This window comes from Toxotes jaculatrix, chromosome 16 (assembly GCF_017976425.1).
Source record: "Toxotes jaculatrix isolate fToxJac2 chromosome 16, fToxJac2.pri, whole genome shotgun sequence".
In the NCBI taxonomy this organism is placed as follows: domain Eukaryota; kingdom Metazoa; phylum Chordata; class Actinopteri; family Toxotidae; genus Toxotes; species Toxotes jaculatrix.
Genome location: NC_054409.1, coordinates 4,923,646 through 4,945,213, shown reverse-complemented (window position 1 = coordinate 4,945,213; position 21,568 = coordinate 4,923,646). Strand labels below are relative to the sequence as shown.

At 42.1% G+C, this 21,568-nt stretch overlaps 2 protein-coding genes across 5 annotated transcripts in view; one reads left to right on the top strand and one right to left on the bottom strand.

Moving 5' to 3' along the window:
- LOC121195118 (ras-specific guanine nucleotide-releasing factor RalGPS1-like) overlaps positions 1-21,568 on the top strand; it is a 65,736-nt gene that overhangs the window by 15,536 nt on the left and 28,632 nt on the right. For all 3 annotated transcript variants that reach the window (XR_005895440.1, XM_041058375.1, XM_041058376.1), the window contains exons 5-8: positions 1,256-1,339; positions 3,015-3,104; positions 4,567-4,659; positions 6,714-6,840. Coding sequence is in view for 2 of the 3 variants with exons in the window: in XM_041058375.1 (XP_040914309.1) it covers positions 1,256-1,339; positions 3,015-3,104; positions 4,567-4,659; positions 6,714-6,840 (394 nt within the window). In the remaining variant the exon portion in view is untranslated. The remainder of the gene's footprint in view (positions 1-1,255; positions 1,340-3,014; positions 3,105-4,566; positions 4,660-6,713; positions 6,841-21,568) is intronic.
- LOC121195119 (angiopoietin-related protein 2-like) lies at positions 9,463-19,694 on the bottom strand. 2 transcript variants are annotated; one of them, XM_041058377.1, is made up of 5 exons: positions 19,278-19,694; positions 14,001-14,930; positions 12,322-12,515; positions 11,031-11,301; positions 9,463-9,905 (listed from the first exon to the last, which is right to left on the bottom strand). In XM_041058377.1, the coding sequence occupies exons 2-5, from the start codon at positions 14,923-14,925 to the stop codon at positions 9,706-9,708; spliced, it is 1,590 nt and encodes a 529-aa protein (XP_040914311.1). In that variant the 5' UTR covers positions 14,926-14,930; positions 19,278-19,694; the 3' UTR covers positions 9,463-9,705. The 2 variants fall into 2 exon arrangements, with proteins under 2 accessions (XP_040914311.1, XP_040914312.1); XM_041058378.1 differs by having other exon boundaries at positions 19,587-19,688.

The window sequence follows — 21,568 nt, the reverse complement described above, 5'->3', positions numbered from 1 at the left end:
GACCATGCTAACTCCACGTAGAAAGGCCCTGAACTCAGAACCTTCTTTCTGTGAGGCGACAGTGCTGAATGATGCAGAGAATCCTTAAGAAGATCAGGAGTGTTTTGCAGAAAAGCTAACAGAGATCCACCCCTCCCCACGTGATGATTCCAGTCCCCCTTTTTTTTTTTGTTTCAAGTATTTGTAATCCAGCCATGATGGCCTTCACAGCTGTGGCCACTCAGCTGAACCCGGACTGGCCTTAGTGGTTGAACTCCACTCTGGAACTGTTGCATTGCCCTGTGTTAGTCAGTGAAATTCCAGTCACTGCTCTGCCCTGAAGGATTTCCTTTCCACTACATTGGGCTCAACACAGACTGTATGCAGGGAGAAGGAGGACCCAGAGATGGTAGACACATTAAGGACTGATAATTAGAAAGTAACTAAAGATGAGGGCCTTTCAAGTACACTTCAGTTCACTCATCCAACATGGTCTCCCGAGTATTTAAATTTTTCCAAATGCGTATAATTACAGCTGCACTGCCATCAACTTTCTGTGTAGCATTCTATTTCTAAGAATGTCTGATTCCTCCAGAGCACATTCCTGTGTCACAGATTTCATACATGAAAAAAAGTAAGACACTGACATGTCAAGTAGAATATATCTGCCAATAACATAGTAATGCAGAGATTAGCTTCATATATTTATTTATATATTGCTGTCGGTGGTCATTTCATGTATCATAGTGACTCCTAATCTTAACGAAGTCTCAAAACAGATGGGAATCTGGTGATATCCCAAGTTCATCATTCATTACTGCAGAAATGCAAATGCTTCCAAGCAGCACAACGTTTCCCTGTGTACAGATGTTAATATTCAGTTTGCCTGAGCTCACAGCTCCTTCAGCAGCAGCCTGAGATTCACAGCATTCTCATTCTCAGATCTCAGATTCCCAGAACTCAACCCAGCTGAACAGATGTGTGATGTTAGACAGGGGCCACAGTTCACCGGCATCATCAAAACACCTGAGGTTTTCCTCAAGTTGTCACCTGTTTGTGTGAAACTTTGATGTTACTTTGACGTTAATCTCAAAATAATATGTCAGTCATCACAATATTGCTTTTAATCAAATGTCCTGATGGGAACTCGTGGGACTAGTCCACATGAAAATAATCTTGTTTAAATAATCTGTAGTCCAATAACACTCCATGGTGTTATTGGTTATTGTTACACGTTCCTCATAACTGTTGATAACTGGGATTTTCTGATTGGCAGGAGCTGGCAAGCTGTGGATGGAACGGGAAGGAGAAACACAGTTTGGCTCCCAATGTGGTTGCATTCACGCGCAGGTTCAACCAGGTATGTCTCACACGGTTTCTACAGCAAATACTTAATCATCATATTACTTCTACTTCTCAAATAATAACTCAACAAATATCAGTCACGCTCGACGTGTAACCGTTGCTGACTGTATTATTAATGTGAAATTCTATATTTTGGTTTAAAAGCTGCTCTAGTGAGCTATTATCTTCATCCCAGTCTTCTTCCACTTTGTGATTGTGGGGCATGATTGACATTAACCAGACAGAATATATTTCTTTCTCTTCAAATAATCAGGGGATTGATCTTAACCTGAAAAGCTCAGTAATGGTTGTTGCTGTCAGACTCAATCTCTTTTTCACCTTTTATGCCCGTGGCCAGTTAGAACTCAAACAGATTTGCAAAGGCAGATGCAGTGTTGCACACAGTTAAATCAAAAAGTCTGTTTTGCTTTCAGATGCCAAATGTGTTGTTAAGCGGTCTGGGCTTAAAGCTGAACAGTTGTGCATCATATAATATCAGTGATAGCTTAATGTTTGAGCAGTCTGGCTTCCAATAAACAACTTTACCAGCTGTAAAGGCTTTCCACTTCCACTTTCCAAACTTTTGTTGGTGATAATTGTTTGTATTTAGAGTATACTGGTGAGCTTTGTAGAAATGAACCCACAGAAAATAACGGACACCAACTGTGGAGCTTTTGAACTTTTTTAGTTATTAAAAAAAAAAAAAAGTGTGATATTTCCCTCAGGAGTTGGTGGAGACCAAAAACAGAGGTAAAAGGAAAATGAGTATTAGACTTACAGTCAGCAGGCAGACACAAACACCCCTCCAAATCTGTGATGTGTCAATAGGAACGTGTTAGCTAACACGTTCACTGTAACAACTTCATTGTGTGTCAAAATGTTGATGTTGTGCTTACAGCCTGTTGTGCTGCCCCCAAGTGGTCAAACAAATCAATGCATGCAGGTTTAATGTAACAGTTATTGCACTTCACTGGTTTAGCATTTCACTCCTGTATCACTGCTGGATTCACAGTGGATGGTTTAATTTTAATAAAGGATCAAAATCAATGCAGCAGAAGCAGAGATATCATCTTTTTTTTTCTCCACACATTCTTTTTTTTTTCTTGTCAAAACCCAAAACCTCTGTCCCGCAGCAGAGAAGAGGAGTGGGCTACAGAGGCCTGCTAACTCACTTCTTTCTAACTCCACACGCCCAGAAATTTTTTTTTTTTTTTGCTTTTCAAACTTGAAGTCTTCACCGAGATCACTTGAGGATATTTGTCAAACTCCACACAGCTCCCTCTGGACACATTGAATTATGCTACTACTTGTATTTATATTACTTTTCCCACATATGCAGTAGTGCTTTCCAACATCTGGAAACACACTTTGATGTGTAAAGTCAGTGGCTTTCCCCTTGAAGGATGCATAATAAAGATGAAATTTATGCAAACGAGAATTTATTGTGTAACACACTTTATGCAGGTATCAGATGAACACTCTACCAACACATGCATCAAACAGAAGCCACTGTGACACATACTGGGGACAAAAACACTGGAATATATTCATAGCTTATGACCGTCCTGTTTTCAAGCTGCCACTTGCAAGTCCATAACTTTATTAAAGTGCAGTGGAGTGACCATTTACCATCTAGATTTGTGTGTGTATGTGTGTCTTTTAATATGTCTCTGTACATTCTAATGTTTCAGGTGAGCTTTTGGCTGGTAAGGGAAATCTTAACTGCCCAGACACTGAAGATCCGCGCAGAGATACTGAGCCATTTTGTTAAAATAGCAAAGGTGAGTTGAAATGATTGAACAGAAGCTTAATTCCTAATAACAATATGAGAAATATTTAACAATCTAAGTTATTTGCACATATCTAATGATTTACTTTGCAGCCTGAGACTCAAGGTATGGCAACTTTGACACTATTTATAATTTAACATTGCATATAGGATCTAATGAACAGTCCTTTTGGGAGTTCATCAGTGGTTGATAAAGCTAAAATGTGTTCACACTGTGTTCCCATACTAAAAACTGCAGTGTGTTTCAGGTGACAAAATCATGCTGTCAAATCTCCTCTTGTCGTTACAGTTGGAGCAGCTCAGTGTGATGTTTGTTAAGCTTTTCAGTGTAATAAGAAAATCCGTCGTCAGACATTGATGCGTGTTCGGAAATGAAAGCCATCGGCTGTTGAACAGTTAGTGTTTTAGTGTAGATTTTCATTTCGCAGGCCATTGCCAGTTTCTTGTAAAGCAATTTCAGCACAGAATCCTTCAAAGTGTACGAAGCTGCAGAATAACGCAGCTACTTTATTACACTATATGAGGAGTGATGGAGAAAGCAGGCGCACTGATGGCAGAAACCAAATGGTGTTTCTCCTCTTGTGGTCCGATCAGGGAATAGTAGCAGAGGGAGTTTTTTTTTTCCCTGCAGTCACAGTGTGGGATGGGAAAGGGAACGTGGAAGCGTGACATAATGTTCTTGGAAAATTGCAAAGATACGGGCTACGGAAAATAAAGCACGCTTTTATGTACCTGATGTTACCTTATGCAACTAACAACAGTCCCAGAATGTGTCCCCATGGATAATCACTCTGCAATTATGGATTAGGGCTCCAACAACAGAAAAGGGGTGTAATTAAAATCAGAGATATACATAAATATGAAGAAACGTCTCCAAGGATTAAAAGGATAATTGTTACATCTGGCATCTCATTTTCATGGGTTTAGACATTTTATTTCTTAACTCAGTAACAATAACATGGTGGCATCACTCAAAAGTGACTGACAGAAATTATCTAAGCAGTTACTACTAGAGTATAGAGTTATTGTAAGTGAAAGAAATAATTGCCAGAACTACAAACATAAGCTCAAACTGTACTATAGATATTTGCAGGCCCTGGCCCACAACAGTTTGATGCGTTACCTGCTTTCACTGCAACTTTCCTGTAGCAGTTGTGCATCCAGCTTTGTCTGTGTTGACTGGCTTACCTATATCATTGAATCGGAACCTGAAAAATGTGCAAACAGGGATGGTCTCTGTGTTAGTTTAATAGCTGGTTTCATGTCATCTTAACCCCTGAACCAAGGGTCGCCTCACCTTGTTTACCTGTTTCCATAGACGATAATGTTTTTGAATTGAAATCAAAGGTAATGACATTTCTGACAGTGCCAACAGACTGTAAAGTGATTTGTTAAACCTTGGGTAATTTGGTACTTTATATTTTGTTCATAAATAATCTGTGTTCTGTCCCCAGAAACTGCTGGAGCTGAACAACCTTCACTCTCTGGTGTCGGTGGTATCTGCTCTGCAGAGTGCTCCCATCTTCAGACTCAGCAAAACCTGGGCGGTAAGACATTAGGTTCATGCACTGCTTCAAGTGGGGGGCGGAGAAAGTGCTGGTACTCCCTTTTTTTTTTAAATTAGTGCTGGAATCAGCTGGAAGCAGCAAAATCATAAGGAACCATGTTTTAAATTTATACAGTGGGAAAGAAAAGGTGACAGTGCTCTTTTTGTGTCGCCCTTTTGGAGACAGGCTTACATTAACGGAACAATATCTTTACATAATGCTGCCTTTGTGCATTGTTAAATGTTGTATATGAAATTTTCACGACTGACTCAATAACATGTCTCACTTATTCATCTATTTACACACGTTTTCATTCATTTGTTCGTCTGTTCGTTTAGTAGATTGCTTATTTATTTATTCACAGTGGCCTTGGGAAAGTATTCAAACCCCACTGGTCAAATGATCAAGAACCCAACAGTTGACCAGTTGTTAAAAAAGCGAGTATTTCTGGCTGAGTAACATGGCGAAGCCTGCTTGGAGTGTGCCAGAGGAGCGTTTAAAGGACTCTAAGAACAGGAAGGAAAAGAAAACCTGCTACAACACCTGAGACTGGGTTGATCAATAGGATAAACTATCCAAATCCAGGTGTGTGAACCAGGAGGATTTGGAAATCCAGTTCACACACCTGAAATACAACGCAACAGTGTTGTAAAAACTGAAGGGGTCTGAAGCTGGACAAGGCTGGAACCTGAACCAAAACCTAAAACCTCTTTGGGGTCTGCTCAGGTAACAGACCTTTAAACACAGATCCACACCCTGTGTGAGTTGTCTGAACTAAATATGAGTCATTTCTTCTGTTTGAAACTTTCCAGACAGAAAAATAGATCACATGTAATATGTTACAACGATAATGGATTTCAAAAAGTAGTTGATTTTGCTCTGTTAGACCTCAGTGTCGAGTTTATCATAATACTCTGCCGATCAGACCAATCAGAAAATTGTAGTGGGGTTTTTTTTGGTGGATCCAGTGTTAGTGGATGTGTCTTTGTGGCCAGGGGATGACTGTCCCTAAGAGAAAATGGAGATAACATGTGGTGCTTTGCTGTCGTCATAAAATGATTTTCACTACCACAAACAGATCACACTCTGTATGTTTATGAGGACTATTGTGTGCCTTTTTTTCCCCAGGGGGTTCGTTTGAATGATTAGTTCCACATCACAGAAAAGCTGTTTGTGAGCTGTCAGCTGATTCCTCTGCCAGGCCATTAAAGAGTAAACTGTTTGGTCCTGGTTTAAATATATGAACATGAATTCTCTTTTTTTTTTTTCTTTTTTTTTGATTGCTTTATTGATCCCTCCTGGGGAAATTACTCTCTGCATTTTACCCACACCAAGTGAACGAAACACACACACAAGCATGCACCTGCACTAGAGACGCTGGGGCAGGGGGCTGCCTAGTGAGGCGCCAGGGGAGCTGGGGGTGGATCAGTGCCTTGCTCAGGCGCACCACAGCCATGGTCACAGAGGCAGGGGAGGTGCGTCTCATTCACCACCATTGTATCTGTTTTTTTTTGGTCTTGGTCCAGGGATCGAACCCACAACCCTCCGATCTCAGGCCAGTCCAAACTTGCTGCGCCACGGCTGCCCCGATGATGTCAGTTGGATATAATACCGTGAAGAGTAGATGTGTTAGCGCCAAGACACATGGAGAAGTACTCTGTACGTTTAACAGGAAGGTTGGCTTCTGTTGAGAGGAAGTTACTGTACCAGGGACGATCAGGAGAGCTTTTAAACTCACACATTACAGATTTAGTGAGAAAAACAGGGTTGTAAAAGTTTATTAAAAGGTTTTATTTATAGTGACAGAGACTGAAACCTGGCATCTCATACCAAAACCTAAAAGTTCACTTTTTAAATTTTGTACAGTTGATGGAAACCACTCAAAAAAATCTTCCAGGTCACTTCCTTTGTGCCTGAGCAGAGGTAATGGGTCAATCAAACCACTTTTTGCCAGGTTTATCTGAATCACACAGGATGTTGCACTGCAAATAGTTACACAAGACGCGCTCTAATTTAGCTCAGGTTGTTGATGGGATTTTTCCTCTCTGTCGTAGCTGATCAGTCGGAAAGACAAGGCCACTTTCGAGAAGCTGAACTATCTGACATCCAAGGAAGAGAACTACACTCGCATGAGAGAATACATCCGCTCCCTGAAGATGGTGCCCTGCATTCCTTACCTCGGTAAGTGCTCCATCCGTGTCTCAGCATCACTTCAGCACAGCCTTAAAATCTGTAGTTTCAGTGCTGATGATGGGCTTCTAAGTCCCCCAGCGCCTCACACCTCCAGTTTGAGTTCCAGTCAGCAGTCACCATCACACAGAATATCACATCAAAGCACACAGGTACAGGTAGAGCATGATTGTAAGGATTCACACATCTCTACACAACGTTTCAGCTGTGCCTCTACAAACACAACTGGAATGCCCTTCTCAAGATTCTGAACCCATATAAATATCATTTATAATAACATGTATAATACAAATGACTTGTCTAATTTTTGTCAAACATATTGTCATGATAGTTGGCTTACAGGCAGCCAGTTGTTGCTAAATATGCCGAGCACTCAAAGAACAGGTTTACTGTTTTTTTTCTACCAGAGATATTAAAATGAAAACTTATAACATTTACAGCCATAAGTTCTTTTTCCTTTTTTGAGAAGCTTTGCAAGATGCAGATTGCTTCTCACAGCAGAGTGCAAAACCTATATATTCACAAACTCATCTTTAGATCTTTAGTTTATGTGTGTGTGTGTGTGTGTGATGAGCCTGGAAATGGCAGACATTGAAGAAAAATGTCATGCTGCTTCGTTTCCCCTCAACATGTACTGCAGGCAGTTAGCACAGGGATTTTTACAATGAATGGCTTGATCATGAGCTCATTCATCAAAACAACAGCTTGTTGACATTTATACTACTTGAATGAATTGATCTGAGAACTAATAAATAACTCTAGAGTGTTTGCATTTACTACTGGTTGCAAGTGCAAAGTGGCGTTGATATTTTCTCTCTTACTCTCTGATTTATGCTTTATTCTCTTGTCTGGCTGTTTGTCCTCTGTATTCCTGTTTAATTGTGATTGGTTCACTCTGTTAATTAAATCCTGATTATAGTCCAGATGAAAGGCAGAAGAACTTTGAAATGAATCATGAAGACACACGCAGAGCTGTACATGGTTTATTGCAAGATCGATTACATACAGACTATAAAAAATAATCTTAATGAAACAGCATATATATACACAGAGTACCTGGTACATACTGTACAGTATCTGCACACTAATACAGTGACTGATCTTTTCAACAGACCAGCAGATCTTTGGTGCATAGAGGGCATAACTCAGTTATACACACTAAACTGTTTTGGTTTCTGTTTGTGTGCTGTGGTTGCTTTTACCAGGAAAACCTGCTAAGAAACTGAATTTGAACCTTTTGCTGTTATTAAAAAAAAAAAAAGCTTTTGTGAATTCTGTCCACATTTAAAAGCTTTAATCTAATTAACGATGTCCATATTAGGTAGATGTGGTGGCTCTTTTTTCCTTGGAGGTGGTCACTTCACAGAGTAGTTCAAGAAGCACAGGACTGGTTTCAGGATTTGGTTAGCCTAGCTTAGCATAAAGCCTGGGAGTAGGGGGAAACAGCTAGCCTGGCTCTGTCCAAAGTTCAAACAGTGTAACCATCTGCTCAGCACGTCTGTTCTCTGGCTACAACATACGTGGCCAGATAAAATTGGTGATCACAGGTGTGGTTTTGATATCTGAACAGGTACAACGATACCAAACCTGGAAAATAAATAATTCCAGTACGCAACTCCCAGGAAAACCACAACTTGCAGAGCTTGCATTTATTTATATGGATGAACTAAACAAATGAGATACAACATATCAGTCAGTGAGGTTTATATGTGTTGGTAGGGGTATTTTTCACTAGCTGCTTCCCCCTTCTTCTGTGCTGTGTTAACCATGTCCTGAATTCCAACCAAGGTTTTAGTGTCTCATTATGGTTTCATGCTTGGAACAAAAAGTCAGTTTGAATGTTGACACCTCTGTGAGCATAAAATGGTTAATCGGAAAGTTGGCACGAGTCGTGGCACAAAACATCAAGAGCCAGAAAAGTGTTGGCATGATCCTTCAAAAACTGCACAGGATAATTTGACAGAATTCAATAGTGGTCCCATCTTGCAGCATCATATTTCAGTATTAAGACACATCAAGCATCGAAGAATTCCTTATAACCCACAATTTCAGTTCAGTTTATGCATAGTGTATTCAGTGATACAAGTAGTTGTGTAGCCCAGTCTTGTTATTTAGATTCAAGAAAAGTTGACCTGTTTAACCTTGTACTTTGTTCACATTCTGCTCTGTCAGAACATCCGTTGTTTTATGAACTGCTGTCAAATCCAAATATTAGATGAAATTAAGAGGCAAAAGACTTGGAAAGGAAATTACCTGGAAAATTAGATTTCCTGAAATCCTCTTGAAAATTGTATCAAAATAAATAACCAGATTTCTTTGATAGAGAACTGATCCTATACATACATAACAGATATGTTATATAAGCACCAATAATAATCTGAAGTATCCGTTTATTTCCTGCAGTCGGTTTAGAATCTGTGGATAGAAATTCTTGTGTTACTATTTTACAGAGATGTGAAATGAAAGCCAATTTTACCCCGTACATAACAAAGAAATCCTTTTGTGAGTTTTGTATTGTATTTATCAAAGTTTCTGTTTCGCAAATCAACAAAATCAAAAAGTCAACAAAAGCCCATTATAGCCGCTTAACGTACGCTTGCTGGGCTTTCGTTGTGTGCAACATTGATTTATGAGCTGTGAGAGAAATAAAATGAAGAAATTATGCACAAATCCTTTTGCGTCTCTACATGAGCAGTTTGAAGCTCCTGTAGTTATGAATGTAAAGCAGCCAACAGAAGAAAAAAGCGAAGAAGGAAGTTGATATCAAGGATGCCTGTTCTTTGTGATACAGATATGGAATCCCTTTGGAAGAAACGTTTGTCCGGTAGACTCTGTTCAGTTTCTGTTTCTGGAGTGTTAGTGAAGGGTGTTTGCGTTGGGTCGTATCATCATGGTCACTTTCTTGAGAGAATAGGCTCCTCCTCTGAACTCGGCCCAGTAGACCCCGTCCTGGTAACGGCTGCGGTAATGTCCACCACGATACCACACACCGTTCAGGTTAGAATGAGCGCAGGCGTTATACCACCATCCTCCCTTCTGGTAGTGGGCGCAGTTACCTGGAGACACAAAGAATCAAAGCACAACAACTGTTATGAGACTATGACACCGGTAGTGGGCGCTGTGGACAAATCTATGTGTGGCAGTTGTACAGTTTGTGCACTGTTTTGTACTTGTCTTGTTCTTCTTGTCTTTGTGAATACATTGTTTATCTGGTATGTTTTGGATGGAGGGAGGTGGGAAAGGAAGTGATTAGGATAGGTGTCCCACAGACCAGTAAGCTCCATACAGTCAGCAGTTGTGCACCGGATTCTGTTTGCGGTTTCACATTTTGGTTTCTATAATCAGATCTGTACAGTAGCATAAAACTCTCATCTTGCAATTTTAGTCGTATTTGCTGATACAAGATTAATCACATTGAAGCAAGTTGCTGACTTACGCTGAACAGCAACAGCCTCGTCTATGTCAGAGAGGCACTGGTCATCACCTGGCTAATACCACCCCTACAGTGAAGCATTATGCTATGGGGGGGGGAGGGCTTCTCAACAGCAGGGACAGGGGGACTCGTCCAAACTGAGGGAAGGATGAATGCAGCCAAATAAAGAGAGGTCCTTGAAGAAAACCTGCTCCAGAGAGCACGCACACTGAAGGAATGGTTCACCTCAGCACGACAAAGACCCAAAGCAAACAGCCAAGACAATCCTGGAGCAGCTTTGGGAAAAGTCTCGGACTGTCCTTGAGTGGCCCTGAAGATGGTAGTTCACAGATGTTTCCCATCCATGAGAGGATCTGCCAGGAAGAATGTGATAAACTGCCCAAATCCAGATGCAAAGCTTTTAGAGACTCACCCAAGAAGACTTGAAGCAGGAACTGCTGCCAAAGGGGCTTCTGCAAAGTACTGAATTAAGGGCCTGAATACTTCAGTCATACCTGCCTTCACACCAGTCTGTCACAGTGTAGTGTCTGTATCAGCTTGTCATTGTGGGAACATAACTCAACCCTGAATATGGATAGAAATGAGTTACTTGCCTTCATTCAGGGTGGAGTGACATATAGTTTGTGGTGGACCTGCTGTGGAGGCTTTGTGCGATGTATTGGATCAGATACTAAAATGTTAGCAGCTCTTGCAAGTGAAAGCCCAACAAAAGTTATCATTGCCCTCCCTTGGACTACATTCCACTCACCTGTGTAAGCATCATGGTCTCTGTCTAGCGTGGTGAACTGCTTGCTGTTGTGCCAGGTAAGAGAGTCTCCAGCGTTGCCGTGGTACCGGCCCACCCGCAGCCTGTAGAAGTCTGCCTCTGACTCGATACGGAAGCTGGCGTACTCGGCAAAGGTCTTGCGCCCAGTCCAGTCCTCCAAGGTCACCAGCAGCTTGTAAGTGCCCTGGTTTGTCAGCCAGTAGATGTTCTCTAGTCCTAACCAGTATTCACCATCAATGTTTCCAAACCCTTGCTGTGAAAGGAGACAGAGATAATCCATTGCTACTCTTCCTAACACGTTATTTAATCGGAAATGCCACAACCATTCTTTCATTTCAAGATTTACAAGAAAACTGTTTTTCCTCCCTTTGGATACGACCATGGATTCCAGCAAGAAGCCACCAATGTTCTCCAAGCATCTGTGAAACACTAGTATGATGTCAAAGCAAGAGGCCAAGAGCAGTGACATAATGGTAGGACGTGTTTAAGGTCCTCTCCACCAGACCTCACTGTATGTCTGAATCACTGGCTTTAATTATTGAACACATGGATTCAATCACCAAGGAGTCCTCGTCCCTGCCAAATGTGAGCGTGTAATTGGCTTAAAGTGCCTTGTTGACTCATTGAGGGCGGTTTGGGGAATGATCGGTTTGGGGGACAACTCGCAAGTACTCCTTTGTGCTTTGGTCTTGAGTTAAAAGTGCTGAGAAGAGTATCCCGATTGGGAAGTCTTCACATTTAGACCACACAATGTTAATCTCTGACAACTGATTACTTCACGCTGTGCACCTGAGTTGATGTAACATCGGGTTCCACCGGTAGTAACTGGGAAACACAGCGTGGTTTTGAAGTCCTAGGCTCACTGGGCTGGCAGCAGCAGCTGGCAGCAGCACTGAGAGCAGGTTTAGTTCACTTGAACTGATTTCAGGTCTGCTGTTGTCTCTCTCAAATTTCGTTTTTATTACAGTTACTCACATGTTACACAATGAGTTGGGTTGGCCAAACAGTTTGTTTTGTTAAAGACAGATTTCAGCTGTGGGAGCTCAATGGCAGTTCAATTATTTCATCACAGGTATAACTTTATTAGGTTTTTCTTATGTAAGCAGGGTGGTTTTCAAAGTCCTGTTTGTGCAAATTTCATTTTCCATTAAGTAACAATAGTATTTCATCATATTGCTGTGTAGGACAGTGTCTGGGTCACAAAATCCCTTCGCTTCATTCTTTAGCCAGTTGCATCCCCCTTCGATTCTTAGGTGAGTTTGTCGTTTTTTACCTTGTATGTGTCCCAGTTCCTAAAAAAGTTGATGGAGCCGTCCTGACGCCTCTGAATGACAGTCCAGCCACCAGGGTCGTGCCTCTGGTCACACCAAACCTGCATGAGCCGGTTGCCGTTGTCTGGTTTCAGGAGGTACATGCCGCTGGTGGTGTATCCGGCCTCCAGAGCTTCAAGGCAGTCTTTGAAAGGACCTGCAGGAGAAAGGGAATAACAAGGCTGTGAACTGCATGTTGATTCACAAAGGCTTTCATCACTGCCACTCATTTTCACTGACATACTACGTAACATCATTATCATTATAAAATAAAACAATGTGTGCAAGTCACAGACACAGCAACATCAAAACATATGCAAAGAGGGCTCCTAGAAGGGTGAAGTCACTGTTAACAATATCTTCTGTGTGCCAGATATGACAAATGCTTTCCAGGCTCTCTGATGCTGGCTGCAGGAAATGTTATAGTGAGCAAAAGTGCACTGTATTTCTTGGTAACAACAGAAGACTTTACATGGAAACACAGAGACAGCACATTAAAATGGCTCTACTTCAGTTCAGATCGCATCATACTGTTGTTTGCAGTGGGCACTGGAGTCATTTGTCAAAGGTGGAGTCATAGAAAGCTTTGTGTTTTGCAGCTTTACTGAGATACTACAGTGCCTTGACATGTGCGTGTGTGAGGGAGACATTATTGGGGTGTATGTCATGTGCAAAGGTAAAGATCAGGGTGAGAATGTGGGGTGATGTTCACCGAAGACCTAGTCTAATCCTGAAAATCACAATATGGATTTGATATCAGGAAATACCTGGAAAACTAGCTTGTAATTGAGTTTGCTTTTTGAGTCCGTGTTTTTTTTCTTTGCATATCGAGTTGTACTTTGGTATCTCAGAGCTTATTACATTGACACGGTCACATGGTCATTTGTTCATTTTCTCCAAATGTTCATTGTTCCCCAGACCCTTTCCCTGGTGGTGAGGGAGTGACAATAATAGGATAGCAATTTCTTCCACGTTATGGAAAAAAGAATTTGGATAACTCCCAAATCATTGTCTAAAATCTGAAAACACAGACAGAAATGCAGTTTTAAAAAACATCTATATTTGCGTAGTGAAACTGGAAATAGTTGAAGCAGGAAGAAATCTTTTTTTACCTTATGAGATAAGCCTTGTTTGGTTATATTAAACCATTACTGAACACAGCTCATTTCTGTGATGCAAATGAATGCATATTTTAAATGAATACAACCAATTACACTAAAAACAGACAGCAAACAAGTACTTAATACATTTGTCTGTTCCAAAAAAAGATTATTTTAAAGGAACCACTTCAATCAAAAACACGTGACTTAGTCTCTTCTGTGTTAAGTCACATAACTTTTTTTTTTTCTGCAGTGCCAGAACCTGCACCTACATCTCAGACTGTGAGATGTGAGACCTTAGACTTGTAAATGTATTGTAATCTTTAGAAAGGTTTGTCAAACAGATTATGGATATCAGTTGGAGCTGCGGGAATCTGTCAGGCCTCTGTGGCCTTCTGAATGCATGTCCTCAGGGAGGGTTGTCACTGTGGAAAGAATGTATCCTCCAGCTTTGTGAAGTATTAGACAGTATGTGGCTAGTGTCTGTTCAATGAAAGACCTCAGAGGAAGATGTGAAAGTGTCCGTGAGGGCAACTACTTACCAGAGGGCTCGTTTGTGAAGCTGTATGTACCACTTTGCATCGTGGGCAGCGGAGGTGGTAATGCTTTGGAGTTTTGGTCATTTTGTATCTCATTAGTCATGGGGTTGTTGGAATGGCGGGTGTAGGTCGGTGGATGGTAGGGTCTGTAGCCTCCAGGAGACAATGCAGGTCTCTGTAGAGGAGGCTGAGGGATCACAGGAGGCTGTGGATGGACAGGACGGGCCCTCTCCCGTACCACACCGTACGAGTATCCTCCTCGCTTACAGTGCTCCTCCAGCTGCACCAGGAGGGCACTCTGGTTGCTTGCAAGGGCCGACAGATGCTGGTACTTAAGTTCCAGGTCGCGATAGCGTGCCGCTAGCCTCCCCATCTCGTTTGTGTGGTTGAGCACTCGGGTCTCGAGCTGTGACACCTCCAGAGCATTGTCCCGTTTGCGGATAATCTCATGCAGCAGCTGCATGTAGAGCTGCGTGACCCGAGAGTTCATGTTGCGGCTCTCTTTGCGTAGTAGCTTGACTTCGTTGATCACTCCTCCATCGACCTCCACCAGCTGCTGCAGGGCTTCGATCTGCCGTCTCTGCTTCTGCAGCTCGCTGTTGAGCAGCTCCAGCTCCTGCTTATTGACCCGATTCTCCAGCAAGGCCTCGGGCTCCTTGGAGTTCACACAGATGGCCCCGGTGTTTTTCTGCTGAGGGACGATGAAGGTATAAGAACATTTGTCTGTTTGAGTTGCGCTGTAGTCGACGATGGAGCGCTTTTGCCGTTTTGGTTCGTAGATGAACTCTCTCTCCAGGATCTCATCACTGTCCCCAATTTCCTGAGTGTCTCCCTGAAGTGAGGACTCTGGTCCAGAGAGCAACAAGAGCACCATCAAAATGACTTCAGGGAGAATCATAGCGCAGTCCTGCTGCACCCGAACCAACATGGTATCTGGGGAAGAGATGATGAACAAGTATTCATTCTCTCACATCATTCATGGAAGTTACATTGGCTTTAAAGTGGACCTAACTCGATCTCATACAATGGAAAGAAGGCTTTCTCAAACAAATTTATTCTCTGTCTCCATTCTTGGCTCAGAGCTTGTATAATGGCATGCTGTGTTTTGATATTTCTCTTGGTCCTGGGATAAAAAAAAATGCCATCACATCATTGGAATGTTCAATAACACAAAACACAAGGAGAATCTCCCGACAGTATCAGGGTTATTGTTGGTTGTTGGAAGTTGTAGTTGCTACATCATAACATGTTCTGCCAGCTCCTGCTTCAGCCAGGCCAGCTCAGTCTCTGTTACTGGACGTCACCCATTTTCCCATAATACAACAGGGTCTGTAAATGTCTAACTGAAATTTTTCTCAAGTTGACAGATTATAAGTCAAATTTGTTTCTCCCACATGTGGACCATGAGTGAGTTCCACATGTGAGCAGTAATAATTTTTGTGGTGTGTTCATTTTTCAGACATAAGGCTTCATAGTTTTTGCTCTTGGTCCATGATCTGGCCTGAAGGGTTGAGGCTACAGTCTGTTCTTATCTGAAAACTCTTTTCAGCAACTGATCCTTGCATACCATGTCTGCCGTTCTCTTTTCTAACACTGATGTATGTTCTGTTTATACGACTTTGGATGTCTGTGTTTGTTGATGTGTTTACACAAACACAGGTATGTGGTAAATTTAGGGTTGCATGTGAATTATAGCTTTAATGATCAGTTGGTTAGATGACAGCATTTACATCATGTGGTCACTTGCAGCAAATCATCACTTGTGATGAACATGGCGGTGGCCTGGCATGAGCTTCTGCTGAGGAGAAGCCAACCTTAGCTGAAGGATCGCCTTCTCTTGCTTGAAAGCAACAGCACAAGTCTGGTAGCTTGACTTGGGGGAACAGCTGAAGTTCCCAGAAACTGCTGCCACGACAACACTAAGGCCAGACATGGTGCTGATCTCGGTAGTCTCCAAGCAGACATCGTTCTCCTGGAACTCACTGTTCCCTGGAAAGGGCCATCAAGATGGCCACTGAGGCTACAGAAGTTGCTTCAAGGTCGTAGTGGCTCTGGAGAGGAGAGCTGTGGGTGGCGTAGCTCTACCTGGACACAAGCCTGTGCTTGATCAACCTTAGCTGGGTCACCTGAGTGAAGGTGTCTTGTTGTTGAAAGACATGAAAACACCCAATGACCCCAGAAAACATCTCAGATGTGTCCAGATTCATCAAAGATATAATGTAAGCTAAAATATATGTTTGTGGTCATTTAGAAATGCTTCCATTTCTTCTCTCTCTGTAGCTTTAGAAAGATTTATAAAGCTCAAAGCAGCAGCAGCAGATACCCTAATTTCTAGTCAGTGTGACCAGACTTGACAGTATGGGTAAAGTTTCAGGTCCTAAGTTGCAGCTTGCTGGCGAGTTTAATTCAACCCTCTGTCTGGTAGAAGCCCACATCCTTCCTTCACCAGGCTTTCTGTCACGCGTTTGTAGTGAGATAACATTAATGACCAGGGCTATTTTCTCAAAGCTTTTTCACAATAGAACTCCCTGTGGTGAGTAATTCTTTATGTGTAAAATAATTGAAGGATTTCATCATCTGAACAACGCTCGTAACAGTGACTAAATGTCATTTCATTTGCCTTCCATGGAGTTTTCAACAAAGGTTGTGCTTATGTATGTTTTTTTCTGCATGTTAACACCTCCAGAAAAATGACTTCTTTCTTTTATCAGATGTTGTTTTGAAATGAGTTTGAGTGCAGTGGAAGGACTTTATCGGCCGCTGAGCTCTAATGAAGATGAATAGTTCATTTCCTGCTCTCTGCTGAACATGACATAAAGTCATTCAACCCGAGCCCCAGAGGAACTGCACAGTCCAGCAGACAAGCACGCACACCACGTTTCAACATTTTCACTTAATTATTGTCCTTTAGTCTCAGTTTTTTTGTCCTTCGTCGGCCTCACGGCGCGGTTATACTCAGAAATGCTGAACATGAACCCATCAGTGAAGCTGTCACAGTGTGCTCGAGCACACGTGTTTACCATTATTCACTGGCAAATGTTTGTGTCTGTGTGTTTGTGTGCTTGTGTTTATCAGTGGTCATTACATGGCTAGACGTCTAAGCAGCCAACAAGCCTTGCAAACCAGAGACTGCACGTCTGTGTGGGGATGATAGTGTCTGTCCTTAAGTGCATTGTGTGTCTGGGAAATGCAGCATGGACCCCATAAAATCAGTCCAAAGCAGCAGACATAGATCACCATCTGTCAGGCGAACTTATAAAAGGTGTCAGCAGACACCTACACGACCACACAGAGAACCAACGCAGGCCCCTTTTCGTTAGACGTCCGAGTCATTCAGCTGCAACAAAAGCGATAAATCAGTTTGTCACGCGTGCTTTATCCCTTCCTCGTCTCCCGCTTCTCTCTTTCTATCTTTGTCGGCGTGTCTGTTTCTGCCACTCACTCATTCACAGCCACACACATGCACACACAGCAGGAGCAGCTGCTGGTGGTGGCAGAGATTCGTCTGTGCCGCAAACGACGTCTGGACACAAAGGCATGACAGGCCCACAGAGAGAGAGAGAGAGAGAGAGGAGACAGACACCAGGCTGTCCTCAGTCAGCAGATTTGGTTTAAGTGTTAGCTGACTACTTAAAGAAAGTGCTTACATTACTGCAGTTCCTTTTGTTGTGTGTTTAACTGCAGCTGAGTGAATTGAAGCAGCTCAGCTATTCTTTCATTGGTCTCTGACTAATATCTTCCTGCTCGGCCTCAACAAGCTGCTCCATGGTTCAGCAGTTACTGAAAAGGTTTATTCTAGTCTTTGGTTTGTGTTGTCACCGTGTTCCTGTTCACACAATCGCACCGTCACACTGTCAGCCACCTGAACTCATTGTGAAAAGAGTCTATATTTATTTTTCTAAAAAAAAAAAAAAAAAAAAAAAGGAGCCATTCGCTTCATCATGTCAAGACAGGAAGGAACCAGAGCGGTGTTAGTTTTTGATACTGGAAATAGACGAGGCAAGGTGTGTTACTATTATGCTACATGTCTCAGGAGCTTTTCACGAACAAATGAAGGATCCCTCGTTTTCAATGGAGCATTCAAGGTTTCCTGTGGTGTTTTTCTTTTTGTTTGTTTGTTTTTTACCTGTCTACCACCAGCTGGTCTATGAACTATGTCTGTGTGCTGTTTGCTGCTGAGCTTTTTCACCAGAAAACCGAGATTGATGAGAGAACTAAACCTGGACCAGAATGGTGACGTTGCTGGTCGTGAAAAGAGAGCAATAATCTGAAAGATGCTGGAATGATCCGTAGAGCTGAGGGGAGCAGTGGAGCCGTGACCCATGGTTAATAGGAAAAATTGATTCACTTTAAAGAACTTATCAGTGCTCTCTGGTAGAGAAATTGTTTCATAAACGCCCCTTGAACACATCTTTGACATTTCTTTGACATATATGCTGTTACCAGTGATAGGTAAATGACGTATTGGTGGGAGCTCTGCTCTTCAGTTTTCAGAACAGCAGTTAAAGCTCCTGAAAGATTCATCCACCATGGGTCATTCTGTGCTGCACATGTCTTTCCATATAAAAGGCTTGGACAACTGTGAAATGTCCTCAAGTACCAGAGGACAGCAAACAGTGAAGGCTCCCAGAATATATTCACCCAGGTCCCAGGTGCACGATTTTCAGTTATGTTGTTAACGACTCACAAGTATAAAGACAAACAAACAAACCTCGTCATATATGAATATGAAGCCTGCTGATCAGTTGATTTAAGGAAAATTAAATTTTACAGTGCAGTGTGACTCTAAATGAATCAGAGAGGGAAAGCATTGCCAGTGAACCGTGTCACAACCAGCTGCACAAAAACACAAAATGCCCTTTAAAAAAAACCCCAAAAACAAACAAAAAAAAAATATTTATCTATTTATGTGAAGTCTATTCATTACTATAGATAAGAAAACTTGTTGTCACTGGTGAGAGGACAGTGAGAGGACAGTGAGGGACTGTAAATCCCACCAACAAGAAGTCACTGTGCAGCAGCAAATTCATTCAAACCCACCAGAGCTTTAACTTCAGACCACTTCAAATTTCCAGCAATATCAAATCCATCATGCTGAAAAGTGAAGCATAAGAATCAGAGGTTTAGGTTTAAATATTTGACTCAGTAGAATTAAATAAAGAGTCAGAATACAAAATGCTGTATCATATAAGTGATGGTGCAGGGATCTCAGAGCAGAAGCAGGATTCTGTGTGTTGCATGCGAAATGAAAATATCGGGTCAGATAATTCTCCAGCTCACCTCCTCTCGTCTGTTTCCTTATATCCCCTGCCTGTCCGGCAAGTTTGACTCCAAGTCCTCACCAGTCAGAGTCATTCCACATTTCCTCTGTCCGTTGTTTTGTCAGTGGAACTTTTTCATATTATTTCCTTTTCTACCAAAAGAATCAGAAGTCAATCAGAATCAACTCTCCTGTAAAGACCATAAGGAAAATCTTCCAGTTGATGTCTCTGCAGATTTTTTTTTTTTTTTTTTTTTTAACAGTCCCCAAGTGTCCAGTCAAGCAACAGCAGCAGTGACAAACGCTTTGTTTGTTGTAGCTTCATTCACCTGCAGCAGAGGACTCTTCCACGTTTGGCGAGTGATGAGTGTCTGAGCTGAGAGCTTATGTTTTTTTCCCTCAGACAGAATCTGTTTCTCAGCCTCCCTCTGTCTTCCTGCCATTACAAGTGAGATACTTATTGTTGCTTGAAGTAATTAAGCTATGAGCCACGGCAACTCCCCTTTCCCCTCCCCTTGACAACAGGGAGATCATGGAGGCATGAGACAGAGGCTCCCAGTCCCCCCACCTAAACCCTTGTCCCCTGCAGCCCCCCAACAGCCCCCCCACCCCCCTTCATCTCTCAACCCTACAGTACAGTTTTTTTTTTTCCACTGCCCTCCTCCAGCAGCCCAGGACTCCCTCTGTGGAAGAGTCTGACCACATGTCTTGCAGTAGGACCTCAGGTCTGGAGCATGTTGGATCTTGATCTGTGCTCACTGACGGAAGCTTTGGGAAAAGAAAGATGTTTACATTTTTTCCTGGTTTCTTTCTCCCTGTTTCAGCAGCAGAGGCACTTAGACTAAACTGATGGATTATACTGTGGTGACTTGAGAAGGATTTCTTCTACACCAGTCTGGCAAATATCTAACATCTATTATCTATACCGCTTACAGAGGGTGGGCCAGTTGTGGTCCAGCAGATTGGGGATGTAGGTCCACCTTGAACAGGTCGCCAGTCTTTCACGTACGTCAGAGGTGAAGCGTCTTCAAGTATCTGCATCAAAGTCCAGTTGCCCTTCAGCTCTTCTTGGATGATCATGGTGCAGTGTCATGTGTGGAGTCATGGAATAATGTAGGCGGTGCTCAGATAACAGTCACAGATCAATGTGAACATCGCTGTCTATTTTTAATGACCCATCCACAAAGATGTTTCACCCGTCGAATGACAATTCCACGTGTCTCCGAACTAAATTCCTTCTTTTTGGAAAGCAAAAAGAAATTAAAATTTCAGTTTGACTTCGTAACCTCAGTCAGACTCCTGTAATCCTGGACTTTAACAGGAACAGAAGGATGTAGTTCCCCAGCTTGAATTGAGTATTTTCAGTCCTTCATTTCCTGCCTGTAGGGCGACTCTTATATAGACTCTGTAAGCTGAGATGTTTATCTGTGAAACCAGGCAGAGACCGTCCATTCACACGGTTTGCCAAAAGCAGAGGTGGAAGAGTTTGGATACAGTTTGTTATGTTGTCATAGTAATTACTGGTTACATAACACCTGACAAACACTTTTCAAATATTCAATGACTCATCGTATTTGTTTTTAATTGCACGAGATGCTCAGATGTATGATAACCATGGCTGATAGGCCTCGGTGATCCTTTCAAACTTTTGGTGAAACTCTAGAAACTCTGCCCTGGCCAAAATCTTTTATAGGGAAATTTTCACATGGTTTAATGTCACTCTCATAGCTATATATCAAATGTGTCTTTTCCCTTGCTGTGCTTTATAAAGGAGGACATCATAGTGAAATTATGTTCAGCTGATCAGTGTGCAACACTGAGTATTTTGAAATATCAGTTTGTTCTGTATGCAGTGGCTGAGCTAAAGATACAAATTGGTTAAAAAAAAACAGCAACAACTAATAAATACATAATTAAGAAGTATAAGAGGTCAAGAGTCAAAGTCATAGCATCCATTTACACAGATGCCTACAAAAAAGTTTCTCTATATACCTGTCAATTTCATTATATTCCCTGGCACACAGAAACCAACCAATACTGTAGAACAGAAATGTTGAGTTCAGTTAATTCATTAGTGGGTTGGAAGCAGTTTTGGGGAAAAAACAAACCAAAAAAAAAACATAAAACCTTGATACCAGCTTTTCTATAATGACTTATAGTTTTCCCAGTTTGACAGTAAATTCAACATCTGTGGGCTTTTCACTGTTGGTCAGACAACAAAAGCAAGTTGAATGAGTTATGCCAGGAGCCCCCTGAGGCAGTTGCCCACCCCCCGGTCAGTTAATCCAGCCCTGACTGAGTGCTGGCACAA

What these genes read in the sequence shown, in the direction of transcription:
- LOC121195119 (XM_041058377.1), bottom strand. Translation starts at nt 14,925, where the DNA reads ATGTTGGTTCGGGTGCAGCAGGACTGCGCTATGATTCTCCCTGAAGTC. An exon ending in CTTCACAAACGAGCCCTCTG is followed by an intron (nt 12,516 to 14,000) that starts GTAAGTAGTTGC and finishes TTTCTCCTGCAG; the next exon opens with GTCCTTTCAAAGACTGCCTT. An exon ending in AGACCATGATGCTTACACAG is followed by an intron (nt 9,906 to 11,030) that starts GTGAGTGGAATG and finishes TTGTGTCTCCAG; the next exon opens with GTAACTGCGCCCACTACCAG.